Source organism: Bos grunniens, chromosome 16, assembly GCF_055505025.1.
Source record: "Bos grunniens cultivar Pamir isolate PY7600 chromosome 16, Bosgru_T2T1.0, whole genome shotgun sequence".
Lineage (NCBI taxonomy): Eukaryota > Metazoa > Chordata > Mammalia > Artiodactyla > Bovidae > Bos > Bos grunniens.
Genome location: NC_141180.1, coordinates 37,242,890 through 37,261,131, shown reverse-complemented (window position 1 = coordinate 37,261,131; position 18,242 = coordinate 37,242,890). Strand labels below are relative to the sequence as shown.

At 46.4% G+C, this 18,242-nt stretch overlaps 1 protein-coding gene across 13 annotated transcripts in view; it reads right to left on the bottom strand.

Annotated features, from left to right (window-relative positions):
* The window catches only part of PIK3CD (phosphatidylinositol-4,5-bisphosphate 3-kinase catalytic subunit delta), a 62,373-nt gene that overhangs the window by 14,775 nt on the left and 29,356 nt on the right, over positions 1-18,242 (bottom strand). For all 13 annotated transcript variants that reach the window (XM_086344345.1, XM_086344357.1, XM_086344354.1 and 10 more), the window contains one exon: positions 407-579. In XM_086344345.1, coding sequence (XP_086200471.1) covers positions 407-547 — 141 coding nt within the window. In that variant the 5' untranslated portion in view covers positions 548-579. The remainder of the gene's footprint in view (positions 1-406; positions 580-18,242) is intronic.

Below are 18,242 nucleotides of genomic sequence, written 5' to 3'. Positions count from 1 at the left end.
GTGGTATTCTTGCCTGAGAAATCCCAGGGACAGAGGAGCCTGTTGGCCCACAGTCCATGGGGGTCATTAAGAGTCAGATATGACGGAGCACTCATGCACGCAACATGCAATGATAAGGGCAGGAGCTGAATTTGGAAAGATAAGTAGATTCTAACTGTGGGTTTTAAAGAATTCTTGCACATTATTTTTATCTTTTAATTTTTTTTTTCAGCCACACTTTGAGGCTTTCAGGATCTGAACCCAGGCCCCAGGCAGAGAAAGCTCGGAGTCCTAACCACTGGACCTCAAGGGAATTCCCATGTCTTTTAAAATTCATAGCAGAGGATCTCAAATCTGAGACTGTGAGACTTTTTCTGTCTCTCTGAGTTCCAAGCTCTGAGGACTAGTTTTAAGGTCAAGATCGTACCTTCTTGATAGTGCTGAGGTTGGCATTTCGGGACACAGGGAAGTTCAGATAGACCCCCGTGGGGAGCAAGAAATCAACTGCCACGTTCTGATTCTCCTCCTTGGTCCAGAATTCCATGGGGCAGTCAACCCCGGGGGGCATCCTGCTTTTTCACTTCTCAGATACCAGTCGTCCTGCAAGGGAAGCAAAGCACAGTGAGGCCCTCAGGTGTGCTGGGTGAGTCCTTTAAAAGGACCCTTTGAAAACGCGAAGTCAGGACCTCTGCCAGCAGGAGGCTCAGGATGGAGTCCCAGCCAGGAGGTGGCTTGTGGCTCCTGCTGCCCCAGGTCACTGTCTAGGCTGAGCGTCCAGCCTCTCATCACAGGCGGGTACTGTGTCTGCCTCCCTCACGGCAGTGCCTCCAGTTTAAGACACCAACAGGACTTCCTGGAGTAGGAAATGGAAACCCGCTCCAGTATTCTTGCCTGGAGAATCCCATGAACCGAGGAGCCTGGCAGGCCAACTGAGCATGTCTACAGGACTTCCCTGGTGGCCCAGAGGTTAAGAACTGCCTGCCAGTACAGGGGACATGGGTTCGATCCCTGGTCCAGGAAAACCCCATATGCCACACGGCAGCTGAGCCCGTGTGCCACAACTACTGAGCCCATGCACTCTAGAGCCTGTGCTCTCCAACAAGAGAAGCCACTGTGATGAGAAGCCTGTGCACTGACCCTGCTCTCCGCAACAAACTGAGAAAATCTGTGCGTAGCAATGAAAACCCAGCATAGCCCAAAACAAACAAATAAAAATTATGAAAGGACACCAACAAACCCATGCCAAATCACTTTTCTCAAGAACACACACATGGGAGACCTCACCATGGCCACTAGCCGGCAAACATGGAAAATGGCAGGATCACTGGGCAGACAACCCTGGATTTGAGAAGGACCGAAGACTAAAGTTCTTTGAAATTTTATGACCAGAAACCAAGCAGCTTTGACCATCAAACAAGTTGTTGAAATATCTTGAAGTGAAGTGAAAGTTGCTCAGTTGTGTCTGATTCTTTGCGACCCCATGGAGCATAGCCCACCAGACTCCTCTGTCTATGGAATTCTCCAGGCAAGAATACTGGAGTGGGCTGCCATGGCCTTCTTCAGGGATCTTCCCAATCCAGGGATCAAATCCAGGTCTCCCGCTTTGCAGGCAGATTCTTTACTGTTTGAGCTACTCGGGAAACCATACCAAACTCCCTCTCCAGCAAGTAACAAAATGTTACAGACACAATTAGAGGTCTCTGAGTCTCTACCCTGTTCTGGTTACCACCACCTGGATTCTGGTTGTTTACAATTTCCATGCATGTTTTTATCCTTTTATTAGACTAAAATGTATCCACAAATGAGTCCTAATATTTTCCATGCTTTCAAAGCATTGTATGATTAGTGAGCCTTCTGCACCTTGCTTTTGCCATCTAGCATTGCAATCTAGATTTATGCATGCTGATACATGTAACTCTAATTCACTCATTTTAACTCGGGTGACTTTTCACTGTGTAAATAAACCACAATTTATTTCCTCCCCCCTTCTTTTGTTAAGGAACTTCCAGGTTTGTGTCTATTTATTTGGTTATTACATATTATGCTACAATGTATATTCTTGCACACATCTCCTTGTGTACAAGTGAGAGTCTTGGTGTTCTCTAAGAAAAATATAAATTTTGAGCTACACGTGTAATGTCAAAGTTACTTTTTTAAAAAAGTAAAAAGACACAAATAAAATTGTTAGTAATCTATTTTATTTAACCCACTATATCCAAACTATGGGGCTTTCCAGGTGGCACCATTGGTGAAGAATCCTCCTGCCAATGTAGGGGACACAAGAGACATGGGTTCCATCCCTGGGTCGGGAAGAGCTCCTGGAGGAGGAAATGGGAACCTGCTCTGGTATTCTTGCTTGGAAAATTCCATGGACAGAGGAGTCTGGCAGGCTATAGTCCATGGGGTTGCAAAGGGTCAGTCACGATTGAGTGACTGATTATGCATGTGTCCAAACTATGGTCATTTCATTCAATGTTATCAGTGTAGAAAAATTACTCAGATAGTTTACCTTTCTTTGGTGTTAAGTGTTTGAAATCTGCAGTGTATTTTACACTCACAGCACAATTTGGACAGTAGGTTTTCATTAGAAATATTTCATCTGTATGTAGATTTCATACAACTTACAGGTTAAAACTCCTTCTGCAATGCGGGAGACCTGGGTTTGATCCCTGGGTTGGGAAGATCTCCTGGAGAAGGGAATAGCTACCCACTCCAGTATTCTGTCCTGGAGAATTCCATGGACTGTATAGTCCATGGGGTTGCAAAGAGTCGGACACAACTGAGCGACTTTCACAGGTTAAAAAAGTAGGCTCATCGACTCAAATTGTTCCAAGTATACTTAAGTTTTTCAATAACTGAATCAAGTATGAATTCTTACATTTAAATGAATTAAATAAAATGTTTAAAAATTCCATTCTTGACTTACACTCTCCACATTTCAAATGTTCAAGAAAGAAACGTGGCTGGTGGCTGCCATATCGTACAGCACAGGTGATGGGTAGATGCCTAAGAATGGAGTCAGATCTTAAGTATAATCTATGACAAGGGGTAACCACATCTTTAACTTTGTAATCTCCATGTCTTAGTTAGCACTTGGCATTGTCCAATTTTCTCATTTCTGCCAAGCTGGTGGGCACAAAATGCTCTCTTGTTTTAATATGCATTTCTCTAATTATCCATAAAATGTTTACCTTCTGCAAATAACAGGCTTATAAACCTTTCCCTTCTTTGTCTGTCACTATTGTTGCTCATTAGAAAAGACCCTGATGCTGGGAAAGATTGAGGGCGAGAGGAGAAGGGGACGACCGAGGATGAGATGGTTAGATAGCATCACTGACTCAATGGACATGAGTTTGAGCAAACTCCAGGAGATAGTGAAGGACAGGGAAGCCTAGAGTGCTGCAGTCCATGGGGTTGGACATGACTTAGCAACTGAACAACAAATTGTTGTTTAGTACCTAAGCTGTATCTGACTCTTTTGTGACCCCATGGACTGTAACCTGCCAGGATCCTCTGTCCAGCGATTTCACAGGCAAGAACAGTGGAGGGGGTAGCCATGTCCTTCTTCAGGGGATCTTCCCGACCCAGGGATGGAACCCGTGTCTCCTGCACTGGCAGGAGGATTCTTTACTGTCTGAACCACCAGGGAAGTCCTGGGGTTGTCTTTTGCTTACTGGTTTGTAGGGTTTCTTTCTATTCTTTAGATTCAGTTCTTTAATTGCTTGAATGAGTTGAGAATATCTTCTAATTTGAGTCATCTTTTCATTTTACTTATGTGACTTTTTAAGGAGCAGAAGTTTTGAATGTTGATGTAGTCAAATCTTGTTCCTTTATGTTTTATAAATTTTATCCTTTAAACAAATACTTCCTTACCCTAAGGTCACATCCGCTGAGATTGAAATGACTTTAAAAATAGCTGGAAGGAAATGCTCAGTTTGAGAGAGATGTTCTGGGGGCTCTGCCCGTGGGGCCCAGGCCTCGCTCTTGGTTAGATGTAGAAGCTGCCCTGAGCAGCAGGACCGAGCATGCGCCACCGTGTCACCACTCCTGGGATCCACTTCCTCTGATTGTAAAACCACATCCTACTCTGGGTTCCTCTTTCTGAGAATGGCCAGGCTAAAGGCACGTTTTTTTTTTTTAATTATTCAAAATGTGGATGATCATCAGAAATTCTGGAAAAATCCATTGACATTGGTTTGGCTGAGCTTCGAAAGTCAGGAGCATTTTTGACCACTTGATCCTGAGGTTGAGATGAGCACCTGGGGCAGGAGCTCCCCAGGACTCTAGCCAGAGAGATGGATGGGGCTCTGGGACATAGACATCCCTCACTTCCCTGCTCTCAGCGCTGTGGGAAGCCTTTGACTACCCCCATCCATGAGGCATGCAGGGAAACCCTTTGATATTAAAAACTAATTTCTGGGCTTCCCTGGTGGCCCAAGGGTTGAGAATCCACCTTGCAGTGCAGGGGATATAGGTTCGATCCCTGGTCCGGGAAGATCCCACATGCCTCGGGGCAACTGAGCCTGTGCGCCACAACCACTGAGCCTGTGCTCTAGAGCCTGGGAGCCACAACAACTGAGGCTATGCACTGCAACTACTGAAGCCTGCATGCCCTAGAGCACACGCTCTGCAACAAGAGAAGCCATCGCAGTGAGAAACCGCAACTAGAGTAGCCCCCATTCTCTGCAACTAGAGAAAGCCCTCGGACAGCAACAAAGACCCAGCACAACCAAATAAATAAATATTTAAAAACAAAACAACCCATTCCTAGAAGAGGAAGACTCGTGATGGTGTGGGCAGGACAGAATCAAATGCCAGACGGGACAGGAGAAAGATGGGGACTCTTTCCCCTTCTGTGGGCCCAGGACCCAGGGTGAAGTTACTAACAAGCCCCATTCTCCGTGAAGCCCAGACCCATCACTCTCGGTATAGATATGGGACTCAGATGCCAGCTAATCCAGAGACTTTAGAACTGCTCCAAGAATGCGCATTGGCACAACCACTTTGGAAAACTGGTTAGCAGTATCTTTTAAAGCTGGACACATATGCCCTGTGTGTGTGTGTGTGTGTATAGTTGCTCTATCGTGTCCACTCTTTGCGACCCCATGGACTGTAGCCCGCCAGGCTCCTCTGTCCATCGCATTTTCCAGGCAAGTATACAGGAGTGGCTTGCCATTTCCTTCTCCAGGGCATCTTCCCGACCCAGAGATCAAACTGGGGTCTCCTGCATTTTTGGCAGATGCTTTACTATCTGAGCTTCTAGAGAAGCCGAAACACGTATGCCCTATGACCCAGCAGTTAATTCCATGTCAAGGTACACGCTCACCAGAAATGCTAGCACATGTGTGCCAGAAGATGCCCAAAAGAGCATAGCACTGCTACTCATAACAGTCCCCAAATGGAAACGTGCCACATGCTTATCAGTAGTAGAATGGAAAATACTACTTCTTTTCCCCATGAAATTCATATAGCGGTTTCTTCTTCCCATGGAATGTGTATAGCAACGAGAGTGGATGATCTATAAATTCATCATATAAGTGAATCTCACAAATGTAGGGCTGAGTGAAAGACGTCAGGTACAAAAGACTGTGTGCTCAAGAGCCCATTTATAAGGAGAACAAGCACCAGCAGAACTAGTCTGCATAGGCAGATGAAGAGATAGGGGTTACGGGGAGTGAGGAGGGCAGTTACCCCAGGGAAAAGGGGCACAGGAGTGCTGGCAATTTTTCATTTTTTTTCCCCCTGGGAGCCAGGGACCTTTCACAAACTCATTCCACTCTCAGTCCAAGTGGCTCAGGTGGGTTGACTGCACTCCTGGGTCCCCAGGTAGCCTGAGACCCAGGCCCAGCTAATCAAAGCCCTGTGTCTTCTCTGGCCTTGGGGACTGGACAGGAAGCAGGAATGGGACGTAGGCCCAACCAATCGTATCTTTCTGGCTACACTGATTCCAAGATGGGCATGTGACTATCAAGTCCATCCAATTGGTTTTGACATCTGGGCTTCTTTGGGGACTTTTTCCTGGGGGAGGAGAAAAGACAGAATATCTACCTAGAGTTGGGCTTCCCAGGTGGCTGAGTGGTAAAAAAAACCTGTCTGCCAATGCAGGAGACCTAAGAGACACGGATTCGGTCCCTGGGTCAGGAAGATGCCCTGGAGGAGGGCATGGCAACCCACTCCTATATTCTTGCCTGGAGAATCCCATGGACAGAGAAGCCTGGCGGGCTACAGTCCATGGGGTCGCAGAGAGTCGTACATGACAGAAGTGACTTAGGACACGCACACACACCCTAGAGCTCCTGGTGACCACCTGCTGCCCTGAGGGCCGGGACCTGAGAAAGAAGCAACGTGGAGGAGAGCAGAACTCTGTATGGAACGCGAAGCAGAGTCCTGAGGACAGCCTGTGATTCCCTGGATCCAGCCATGCCTGAAACTACATTTCACCTTGGACTTTTCCATTCTATCTGCCAAACTCCCTTCCCTGCCTTTTTTTGTTGTTGTTAACTTAAGAGTAGTTTGAGGTGGGTTTTCCGTCACTTGTAGCTGTAAGTATCTATTTCCATGACTAAAGTAGCACATTCCTTTTGGGAAGCTTCTAGTGTTTGGAGAGTTCTTTGCTTGGAAACTGGCCCACCTCTATGAGCCAACCCCCGTCCTTTGTGCTGCCACCCAGAGGCACGTGGAACTGTTATCTGCTGGCCCTCCTGAAGGATGGTAGTTCCAGCATGTCTGTTCTCCCCACAACGCAGATTTAGACCCTTTTGCCAAAATTTAGTATTCCAAGAAAACAAGATGGGGCCTGGCAGGCCAATTGTAGAAGAATGTTCTGGGCACCAAACTCCCATTTGTTTGGCCTAAAAGTATATCAGGTTTCCCGCCTCCACTCTCCCAGCCTACCCCACAGAGTGTTCTCTGGTAGCCACATCACCAAGCTTGGGGGCCGCCAACCCTCCAGATATTTCTCACAGTAAGCCAGGGTCTCCCAGCCTATGTATGCACGCAAGCTAAGTCAGCGCTTCAGCCTTGTCCAACTCTTTGTGATCCCATGGACCATAGCCCACCAGACTCCTCTGTCCCTGGGATTCTCCAGGCAAGAAAACTGGAGCAGGTTGCTACGCCCTCCTCCAGGAGATCTTCCCAACCTAGGGATCGAACCTATGTCTATCTGCATTGGCAGGTGGGTTCTTTACCACTAGCACCACCTGGAAGCCCCTCCCAGCCTGTACAGGAACACTAATGTCCTGAATCTGAATGCAGAAACTCACAATTATTCTCATGGAATAATTTGCACTCATGAATGGAATTTCATCTCACAGAAATAATCTGTACTCATGTATTATGAGATTTGACACTTTGTATATATCACTCAGGCTGAGATGTATTCGTTTATTCAACTAGTATTTATTAAGTGCCAGGAATCACGAGAGGTGCTGGGAACACACAGGTGAATGAGACAAAGGGTCCCTCTCCAGAAAGAGCTTACACACCAGTAGGGGAGACACAGTAGACAAGATGGATGTTTCTGCAATGATGGATCAAGGTGGTAAATGGCAGATTGTCAAGTGATGATGCGAAGAAGGACAGCAGGAGGGGCTACCACATGCAGAAGGCTGAGAAAGACCACTGTGAGGGGAGGACATCGGGCAGAGGACCTGGGTGAGCCATCACGTTCAGAGCCGACAGCAGGCGGTCCCTTGCCTCTGGAGCATGTGGGACGGTGGGATGAGATGGGCTGAGGAGGTCAGCGGAGGCCACTCTCATTGAGCCTTCACAGGGAAACACCTGGCTTTCACTCCAGGAGTGATGCACGGTCCTGGAGAGTTTTAGGCCAGGGAGCCACCGGATCTGATTGGCATCTGAAATGATGCTGTTGGCTGTGGCTACGAAGGGCTAGACAGTTGCAAGCAGGCAAGAAGGAGAGTGTAGGGGAGCTCATGCTACAGATGACAGTGGCTTGATCTAGGAAGAGGAGATGGAGCTGGTGAAAGGAAGGGAACCACATACATCTAGGAGCTGGTGGGGGGCAGAGGTCATCAGATGGGGGACAGTGAGGGAAGGAGCAAGGATGACAGGCAGGTTGAGCTTGGGAGACTGGCTGGATAGTGGATATTTACTGAGACAGGAAAGTATACTGGAGAAACAGATTTGGAGGGGATTGAAATAGCAAGAGCTCCATTTCAGACACACTGAATCAGAGTTGTTTACTGAGCACCCCAGTGGAGACATCCAAGGGGCAAAGTCACAGTAAAGCTCAGAGGAGACTTCTTTGGGGTCATAGAGACATCACTTGGGGTCAGTAGGCGGCCATGGAGCCATGGGGACTGGAGGGTGAGTGAGGGCCAGGACCACCCTCCGGGGACCAAAATGGGATGGACCTAAGAAGAACAATGAGCCATCCTTCTCACTCCGAGTTATCCAGAATTTTGAGAGAGGGCTTTTCTATTTATCTGCATCTGATTCATTCATAAAAGATCAAAGAAAACTGGACCAGAAAGAGCTCGCTTCCTTTCACCTTCCCACTTCCGGCCAGCACCATCCACAGAACAGCTATGCGGCAACAGAGCCATCCTGGCTGGGGGTTTGCTGTCCCCATCCTCTTTGCAAGCTGTTCCAAGACATTCCTGGATAGATGCACTTTCTTTGGCCTGAGAATGAAGAACAGTTTCTCAGCCGTGAAGGTCTGAGGGGTCTGACCTGAGTCTTAAGCGGTCAGCAGAGGAATTTCTCCAAAGGTTTCGCTAAAAGGACATCCGCCAGCCCCATCCTTCCTTGTACTTCAGGAATGTTTCAGGGGGCCCTAAGTTATTTCTAAATGTGTCACTCGCTCAGTCATGTCCGACTCTTTGCAACCCCATGGACTGTAGCCTGCCAGGCTCCTCTGTCCATGGAATTCTTTGGGCAAGAATACTTGTGTGGGTAGCCATTCCCTTCTCCAGGGGATCTTCCTGACCCAGGGATCGAACCTGGGTCTCTCACACTGCAAGCAGATTCTTTACCATCTGAGCCACTAGGGGAGTAAGTTATTTCTAAGAGAAAAGGGCAATTAAGGGATGTAGGATCCCAGAGCCACAAACGGGATGGGGAGTGAGCCTGTAGCCCATACGGGTAGCCCATACGGCCCCTGGGCTGCCAGACCAGCTGCTTGTCCCTAACTCGGGACAACTGAAGGATCCCTTCGTTCCTGCTGAAACTCCACTGTGTGTTGCGGGGGCGGGGTTGGGGGGCTCAGAGCATCTCCTGAGTTGGCTAGACTTCTGCCTTGTCCCAGTGGCCATCCCAGATGTAGCCGACATGCTCACCAGGAACTGCTGCTCAGCCTTTGTCAATGTAAAAACTGTCATTTTTGTGTTACAGTCACATGTCCTGGGAAACAGCTTCCCAAGGGAACACATGAGTCACTCTCAGCAGGCTCTGCGCAGGGGATAGGCAGCGGGAGAAGGGAAGTTGTGTCCTGCTTGTTGGAGTGATAAACAGCCTTCTCCCAAAGGGATGCCCTGTGCCTTCGGATATTACTCTAAAGCAAGAGTCTAGCGGTCCCCCTGCACCACTCCTATGAACCTGCATAAAGAGAGACATTCATGTCCTTAACCTGAGGACAAAACCTCTGCCCAATGTCTGGATTTCAGAGACTAACATTACAACCCAATTAGCCCAAGGGAAGGAGCCTCAGTCACAGAAAGTTGTAGAAGGTGGTTATGCCCACAGTCAAGGATCTACAGTAAAGTGGAAGCAGTGAGATTTTATTTTCTTGGGCTCCAAAATCACTGCAGATGGTGACTGCAGCCATGAAATTAAAAGACATTTGCTCCTTGGAAGGAAAGCAACAACAAACCTAGAAAGCATATTAAAAAGCAGACGCATCACTTTGTTGACAAAGGTCTGTACAGTCAAGACTGTGGTATCCAGTAGTCATGTACGGATGTGAGAGTTGGACCATAAAGAAGGCTGAATGCTGAAGAACTGATGCTTTCGAACTGTGGTGTTGGAGAAGACTCTTGAGAGTCCCTTGGACTGCAAGGCGATCCAACCAGTCCATCCTAAAGGACATCAACCCTGATTAATCACTGAAAGGACTGATACTGAAGCTGAAGCTCCAATACTTTGGCTGCCTGATGCGAAGAACTGACTCATTGGAAAAGACTTTGATGCTGGGAAAGACTGAAGGCAAAAGGAGAAGTGGGTAACAGGATGAGATGGTTAGATAGCATCACTGACTCAATGGACATGAATTTGAGCAAACTCTGGGAGATAGTGAAGGACAGAGGAGCCTGGCGTGCTGCAGTCCATGGGTCACAAAGAGTAGGATACAACTTAGCAACTGAACAAAATAAGTATCTGCCATCCACCCAAGGTGGGAGAGGAGGGGAGCCAGCAGCCACGTGACAAGGGGCTGGGGACCTCAGGGCTGGCCTTCCATATCACACTGAACAAGCAGGGTCCACATTGGGCCCCTTGACCTGGGTTTATTTTCAGGACTTCTCAGCCTCAAAAAGTCCTGTTGCTCCAGGCAGCCTCCCACGGAGAAAGAAATGAACACTTTTCCTGTTGCCCACCTTAGATGGAAAGTGCCAGCAAATGAGTACACGAGAGGCGGAGTGGAAGATGCTTGATGCTTTTACTCACCTCCTGGTGAACCTTCTGTATGTTTACTCCAAATGAGTTTCCAGGAACCACCACCCTGCTCTGGCTGCTAAGAGATCCTCCAACCACCACATCCCCCCAGAGACCCTCAGGAAAAAGAAGGTGGGGCCCTCCTCAACCCAGAAGGCTGCAGATCCCAAGTCCTTATTCATTCCTTCACTAGCCTGTTCATTCACTCAAAAATGTTTATTTGAGCACCTTCCATGCGCCCATCAGGGAGTGGGACAGGCACCACTCCTGCTCTCATGGAATTTTTAGTCTAACAGGAAAAATCAAAAAATGAAAAGAAACATTTGAATAATCACGATGATTTCAGATAGTATAGGCTTGGAAAGTGATAAAACAGGGGTTTGCTGGGAGGGTCTCCTTTGGATGACAGGTCAGGGAAGGGTCCTCAGGTGAGATTATATTGCAGGTGAGGCCCAAATGATGAGAAGGATCCAGCAAAGCTCTATGAAATAGGGTTCCAGGCAGGTGGAAGGGGAAGTGCAGAGGCCCTGAGGCAGGAGACCAGGAAATGAAAGTCACGCATGAAGGGCAGTCTGGGCAAGATGATGAGGTGAGAAGTCAGGTGAGGAGTCAGGCTTTGACACCACTGCGGTGGGAAGTTAGGGGATTTTAGGCGGGGAATGGAGAAGGCCTGATTTTATGCTTAACAGAGAAGACTGCTTCAGCTGCTGTGAGCAAAATGGAAGGATGGGAAGCAAGGATGGAGGTGGGAAAGCAATGGGGCTAGGGACCCGGGTCAGAGCTGGCAGGGCAGACGAATGAGGGAGGGTGTTGGGCCCTGCAGGCCACAAAGCGCCCCGAACCTCTGTTCGTAAGGAGCTGGCAGGCAGGCAGTCCAGCAGCCCAGCCTTGAGGCCTGCATCTTCCTCTTTCTTGAAAAGAATGAGGCCACAGGCCAGAGGAAACTGCATGGCCCAGGGCCCTCATCAAGCACACTTTTAGGATAGATGTGCTATTCTTCCAGACTATAGATGCTTTCTTTCTTTTGGTCCAGGCAAGTTGGACATCCCAAACACCATCCCATGATGAGGAAGGATGGGTTTGTCTGGAGGGCTGTCTAACTCCCCAGCTTCTGCCATGAGAAAAAAAGGGGTCAGAGGAGTGAAGGATGGGACAAAATAACAAAGTAATGGCACATTGTGCAGAAGGCATTTCGATGTCCCCCTGGAAGGTAAGCTGAAGACATGCACTGCCTTACTCCCTGGTCTCCTCGTCTACCCACTTCTGCCTCCTTCACTTAAAAAAAAAATACATTTTATTTAATTCTTTATTTTCGGCTGTGCTGGGTCTTAGCTGTGGCACCTGCAATCTTCGCTGTGGCAAGCAGGCTCTTCACTGTGGTGCACAGGCTCAGTAGCTGTGGCTCAGGCTTAGCTGTCCCACAACAGGTGGGATCTTAGTTCCTTAGTTCCACGACCAGGGATCGAACCCTCATGCCCTGCATTTGAAGGCAGATTCTTAACCACTGGACCACCATGGAAGTCCTCTTTCTCACTTTTTTTTTTCCATTCTCTCCCATTTTAAATGTATCTCCTTTGAGTCCATATTATTCAAAAGGGCAGTAACTTCTAATTTGAATATTTTAAAAAGGAAAAATACTCTCAGTGGGGGGTGTGGGAACTAAGACAGACATCAGAGAAGGAGAGGAGTAGGGCTTTGGAAGTTCTGTTCTATGCGGAAAGAGAAGACAGACTTCTGACTTCTCCTGCTGCCATCAGAAAAAACAAGCCAACTGTCCTGCAGAAAATTCTATCTCAACATCTCCTAGGATGCTCAGTTCATGGTGCACCTAGGGGGCTCAGCACTATATAGAGAAATCAAAGAGAAAGATCCAAGTTCTCATATTTGGTCAATTTGGGGAACTGTCCTAGGGAGAAATTCAAAAGCAAAAAAGAAAAAGCTATATACACAAAGGGCTTCCCTGGTGGTTCAGCTGGTAAAGAATCTGCCTGCAATGCAGAAGACTCCGGTTCAGTTCCTAGGTTGGGAAGATCCCCAGGAGAAGAGAATGGCTACCGACTCTAGTACTCTTTGTCTTCCCTGGTGGCTCAGACCAGGGAAGTATATCCCTGGTCTGAAGTATATCCCAGTAAAGAATATCCCTGCAATGTGGGAGACCTGGGTTAGGTCCCTGGGTCGGGAAGGTTCCCTGCAGAAGGGAATGGCAACCCACTCCACTATTCTTGCCTGGAGAATTCCATGGACAGAGGAGTCTGGTGGGCTACAGTCCATGGGGTTGCAAAGAGTTGGACACGACTGAGCAACTTTCACTTCACCTATATGCACAAAGATATTCATTGTGGTATTATCTGTGAAAGTTATAAATCAAAAACAATAACGAGAAACTTCCCTGGTGGTCCAGTGTTTGAGACGCTAAGCTTCCAATGAGGGGGGCCCAAGTGCGATCTCTGGTCAGGAAACTAAACCCCACAGGGCACAACTAAAGTATCCTGCATGCTGCAACAAGGATCCTGAGTTGCAGCACAGCCAAACAAATACACATCTAAAATAATAATCATGAAGAAATGGCTAAATAAATTATCATATATACAACAAGAGTGAATACAGCCACTAGAACAACACCCGTGCATACTACATGATGCCGCAAATAGACCCCACATTAAACGAAACCAATACGGCACATATAGCTATCATGGCAACATGTTTGTGGACAAAACATTTCAGCAAGCATAGAGAAAGTGAAAACAGCTGTATTATCAGTGGAAGTGGCTATCATAATAATGACTTTAAAATTTTCATACCTGTGAAAGTTATGAAAGCACAGGATTTTAACAATTAATTAAAACTAAAATGCTCACAGCGAAAAATTAGCAGTCCCTTGACCTCTACATTCGAACATACCATCCCCAATATCAGTTGTTTCTCTGGGTACTCATCTCTGCATTTCTAAATAATAGGTTTAGATTGATATTTCTTGATCTTCAACTTTTAACTTCTTTTCTTAATATTTACTTATTTGTTGCTGCTTCTGGGCTTTCGCCAGTTGAGGCGAGCAGCGGCTGCCGTCTAGCTGGGGTGCACAAGTTCTCACTGCAGTGGCTTCTCGCCGCTGAGCATGGGCTTTGGAGCACACAGGCTCAGTAGCTGCGGTGCATGGACTTAGTTGCCTTGCAGCATGTGGAATCTTCCCCGACTATGGATTGAACCTGTGTCCCCTGCATTGAAGGGGAGATTCTTAACCACTGGACCACCAGGGAAGTCCCAACTTTTAACTTATTTTAGAAGATAAGTTTGTGCTTTCCTGCAGCTACACACACGCACGATCCTCTCTCCCATCTTCTAGATATACCAATGTGATCATTTTTTGTTCATCTAACTTTAGTGTTTCCATTATTATAACAATGTAAACATTGTTCAAAGCTAAGCCACATACTATACTATGATTTCCTTTCTTTAAAAAAAAAAAAATTATTTATTTGGCTGCTTCAGGTCTTAGTTGCAACATGCAGGATCTTCTTGCAATGCACAGGCTTGGGAGCACGTGGGCTCAGGAGCTCCGAGGCATGTGGGATCTTAGTTCTCCGACCAGAGATTGAACCTATGTCCCCTGCATTGCAAAGCAGAGTCTTAACCTCTGGACCACCAGGGAAGTCTCATGATATCCTTTCTTGTTCCAACTTTTTGTTACTCCTATAGTTGATTGTTGCCTGGTTATTAATTTTCTTTGCATTCTATGTATGAATGTGTAACTATTCCCTAAATTCTCTAACAGAACTATAAAACCCTCATACTATAGCAAATATATCAAATAATCCATCAACTCCATTTTTTTCTTATAGATATTCCTCCTGGGCCCTCAGCCATCTTGCTCTAAATTGGGCTGGTTGCTCTCTAGACCAGACGCACAACTGGGACTTGTCTTCACTATTATTATGGGAATTCCCTTCACCTTCTCTCCACCAATCACAGCTCTTGATTGCAAATAAAGAAGTGGACTCTCAATGATTAAGCAGGGAAGGAGATGATGGGTTATCTGACATATTTGCTGCATTGTGAGAAGTTTAATAATTCTATTGGAGAGTTTGAGAAAGAATTAGTGATTACTCCAAGCCAGGCTTCAGCAATACATGAACCGTGAACTTCCAGATGTTCAAGCTGGTTTTAGAAAAGGCAGAGGAACCAGAGATCAAATTGCCAACATCCACTGAATCACCAAAAAAGCAAGAGAGTTCTAGAAAAACATCTACTTCTGTTTTATTGACTATGTCAAAGCCTTTGACTGTGTGGATCAAAATAAATTGTAGAAAATTCTGAAAGACATGGGAATACCAGACCACCTGACCTGCCTCTTGAGAAATCTGTATGCAGGTTAGGAAGCAATAGTTAGAACTGGACATGGAACAACAGACTGGTTCCAAATAGGAAAAGGAGTACGTCAAGCCTGTATATTGTCACCCTGCTTATTTAACTTCTATGCAGAGTACATTATGAGAAACACTGGGCTGGAAGAAGCACAAGCTGGAATCAAGATTGCTGGGAGAAATCTCAATAACCTCAGATATGCAGGTGACACCACCCTTATGGCAGAAAGTGAAGAAGAACTAAAGAGCCTCTTGATGAAAGTGAAAGAGGAGAGTGAAAAAGCTGGCTTAAAGTTCAACATTCAGAAAACTAAGACCATGGCATCTGGTCCCATCACTTCATGGCAGATAGATGGGGCAACAGTGGAAACAGTGTCAGACTTTATATTTTGGGGCTCTAAAATCACTGCAGATGGAGACTGCAGCCATGAAATTAAAAGACGCTTACTCTTTGAAAGGAAAGTTATGACCAACCTAGATAGCATATTAAAAAGCAGAGACATTACTTTGCCAACAAAGGTCCATCTAGTCAAAGCTATGGTTTTTCCAATAGTCATGTATGGATGTGAGAGTTGGACTATGAAGAAGGCTGAGCACCAAAGAATTGATGCTTTTGAACTGTGGTGTTGGAGAAGACTCTTGAGAGTCCCTTGGACTTCAAGGAGATCCAACCAGTCCATCCTAAAGGAGATCAGTCCTGAGTGTTCATTGGAAGGACTGATGTTAAAGCTGAAACTCCAGTATTTTGGCCACCTGATGCGAAGAGCTGACTCATTTGAAAAGACCCTGATGCTGGGAAAGATTGAGGGCAGGAGGAGAAGGGGACGACAGAGGTTGAGATGGTTGTGGCATCACTGACTCAATGGACACGAGCTTGGGTAAACTCCAGGAGTTGGTGATGGAGAAGGAGGTCTGGTGTGCTGCAGTCCATAGGGTCACAAAGAGTCAGACATGACTGAGCGACTGAACTGAACTAAACATTGAAAACTGAGGGCTTCCAGGATGGCTCAGATGGCAAAGAATCTGCCTGTGATGCAGGAGACCCAGGTTCAATCCCTGGGTCAGGAAGAAACCCAGAAGAAGGGAATGGCTATCCGCTCCAGTATTCTTGCCTGGAAAATTTCATGGACAGAGGAGCCTGGCGGGTTACAGTCCATGGGGCCCCAAAGAGTCAGACATGACTGAGTGACTAACACGTTTGCTTTCATGTTGGAAAAAAAAGAAAATAAAAATATGAGGCAACTATCAACTCCAGGGAAAACAAAAAGTTGAACAAGAAAAGAAATATAATTTCAGTACACTATGTGCAGAATCATTTCTGATGGCAAAACTGCTGGTATTGCCACTGAGTACTGGGTGCTGCGCTTCCCAGGTGGCACAGTGGTAAGGAATGTGCTTGCCGGTGAAGGAGATGCAGGAGACCCAGGTTCAATCCCTGGGTCAGGAAGATCCCCTGGAGGAGGAAATGGCAACCCACTCCAGTATTCTTGCCTGGAAAATTCCATGGACAGAGGAGCCTGGTGAGCTGCAGTCCATGGGGTTGCAAAGAACTGGACACAACTGAGTAACTGAGAATACACTGGGAGCTACTTTGTACCCCTGCCACTTATGTGCCAAGAACTCAAACTTGCAGCCCATCCCTGCTGTCATCACCATAACCATGGATAAAACACACACTTCATCCCTGTCTTCTCTGTCAAAATGTAACATAGATACATCTCATTAATGGTGCCCACATCACAGGTCCAGTCTTGGAAGTGAGTACTTTTCAGTTCCCATGGTGGGGTAGGTTTTTTTTCTCCCCACTGTCAAGACTCAAAGATAACAACTGAAATTCAGAAGGTCATTCGGCGGCTGAGCCAAAGGAGAAACAAGACAACTGCACACTACACCACTTGTTCCTCTTTGTTGATTTCCTCTCTCATTTTAGTGGAGCACATCCTCCAGTAGCTTCCTTGAAAAGGAATACAAAGGGTATGTGTGTGTAAAGTGTTTGAAAATTCACATGTCTGAAAAATGTCTTCATTCTATTATTTTGCTTGAATGGTGATCACAGAATTCTGGATTGAGAGTTAATTTCCCCTGGAAACTTGAAAGAATTACTCCATGTAGCTTCTGATGTTGCTCCCCCCACCTTTTCTGGTGTTACTTTTGTGAAGTCCAATGACATTCTGTTCTCTGATCTTCTGTTTGTGGCTCTTTTTCCCTGTGCTGGCTTTTAGTAACTTCTTTCTATCTCTGGAGTTTTGAAAGTTCATGATGCTGTCCCTTAGAACATCTTTTACTTTGATGTAGTGTATCTAATCATCATTGTGCTCAGTGCTACAGAGACTCAATGCAGAAACTCTTTCACTTCCAGATTTTTTTTCCTGGTGTTTATTTAATAACATTTCCTTCTCCATTTCTTCCCCTTGAGCTTCTATGAGATGGATACTGGGCCTCCTAAACTTACTCTCATTTTCTTCTCTTTTCTTTCTTCTTTCCCATCTCTCAAGCCTTTTTGTCCTACTTGCCAGAATTTCCTTGTTCAATCATTCAACTCTATTCTACTGAAATTTCCACTCCTAGTTTTGATATCCAAGAGCTTATTATTATTTTATGAATATACCTTTTTATTTTTTAATATTTATTTCTTTACTTTGGCTGTATCAGGTCTTAGTTGCAGCATGTGGGATCTTTCATTGTGGCACATAGACTCTCTTAGCTGTGGCATGCGGGCTTAGTTGCTCCTCTGCATGTGGGATCTTAGTTCCCTGACCAGGGATCAAACCCACATCTCCTGCGTTGCAAGGCAGATTTCTTTTTTCAAATTTAATAAACTATCTATTGGCTGCACTGCGTCTTTGTTGCTTTGCATGGGCTTTCTCTAGTTGTGGGGAGCAGGGACTACTCTGTTACGGTGCATGGGCCTCTCACTGTGTCTTTGTTGCTTTGCATGGGCTTTCTCTAGTTGTGGGGAGCAGGGACCACTCTGTTACGGTGCATGGGCCTCTCACTGCAGTGGCTTCTCCTGTTATGGAGCACAGGCTCTAGGCACGCGGGCTTCAGTGGCTGCAGCACTCTGGCTTAGTACTTATGGTGCACAGGCTTAGCTGCTCCATGGCCCATGGCATCTTCCTGGACCAGGGATTGAGTCCATGTCCCCTGCACTGACAGGTGGATTCTTAACCACTGTATCACCAGGGAAGTCCCCTAAATATGCCTTTTTAACAACAACCATGTTTATGACTTCAAAATCTCTTTTTCCTGTCAGTTTGGGTCTCTGTCTTTGATGCTAGAGGGCTCATTCAACAT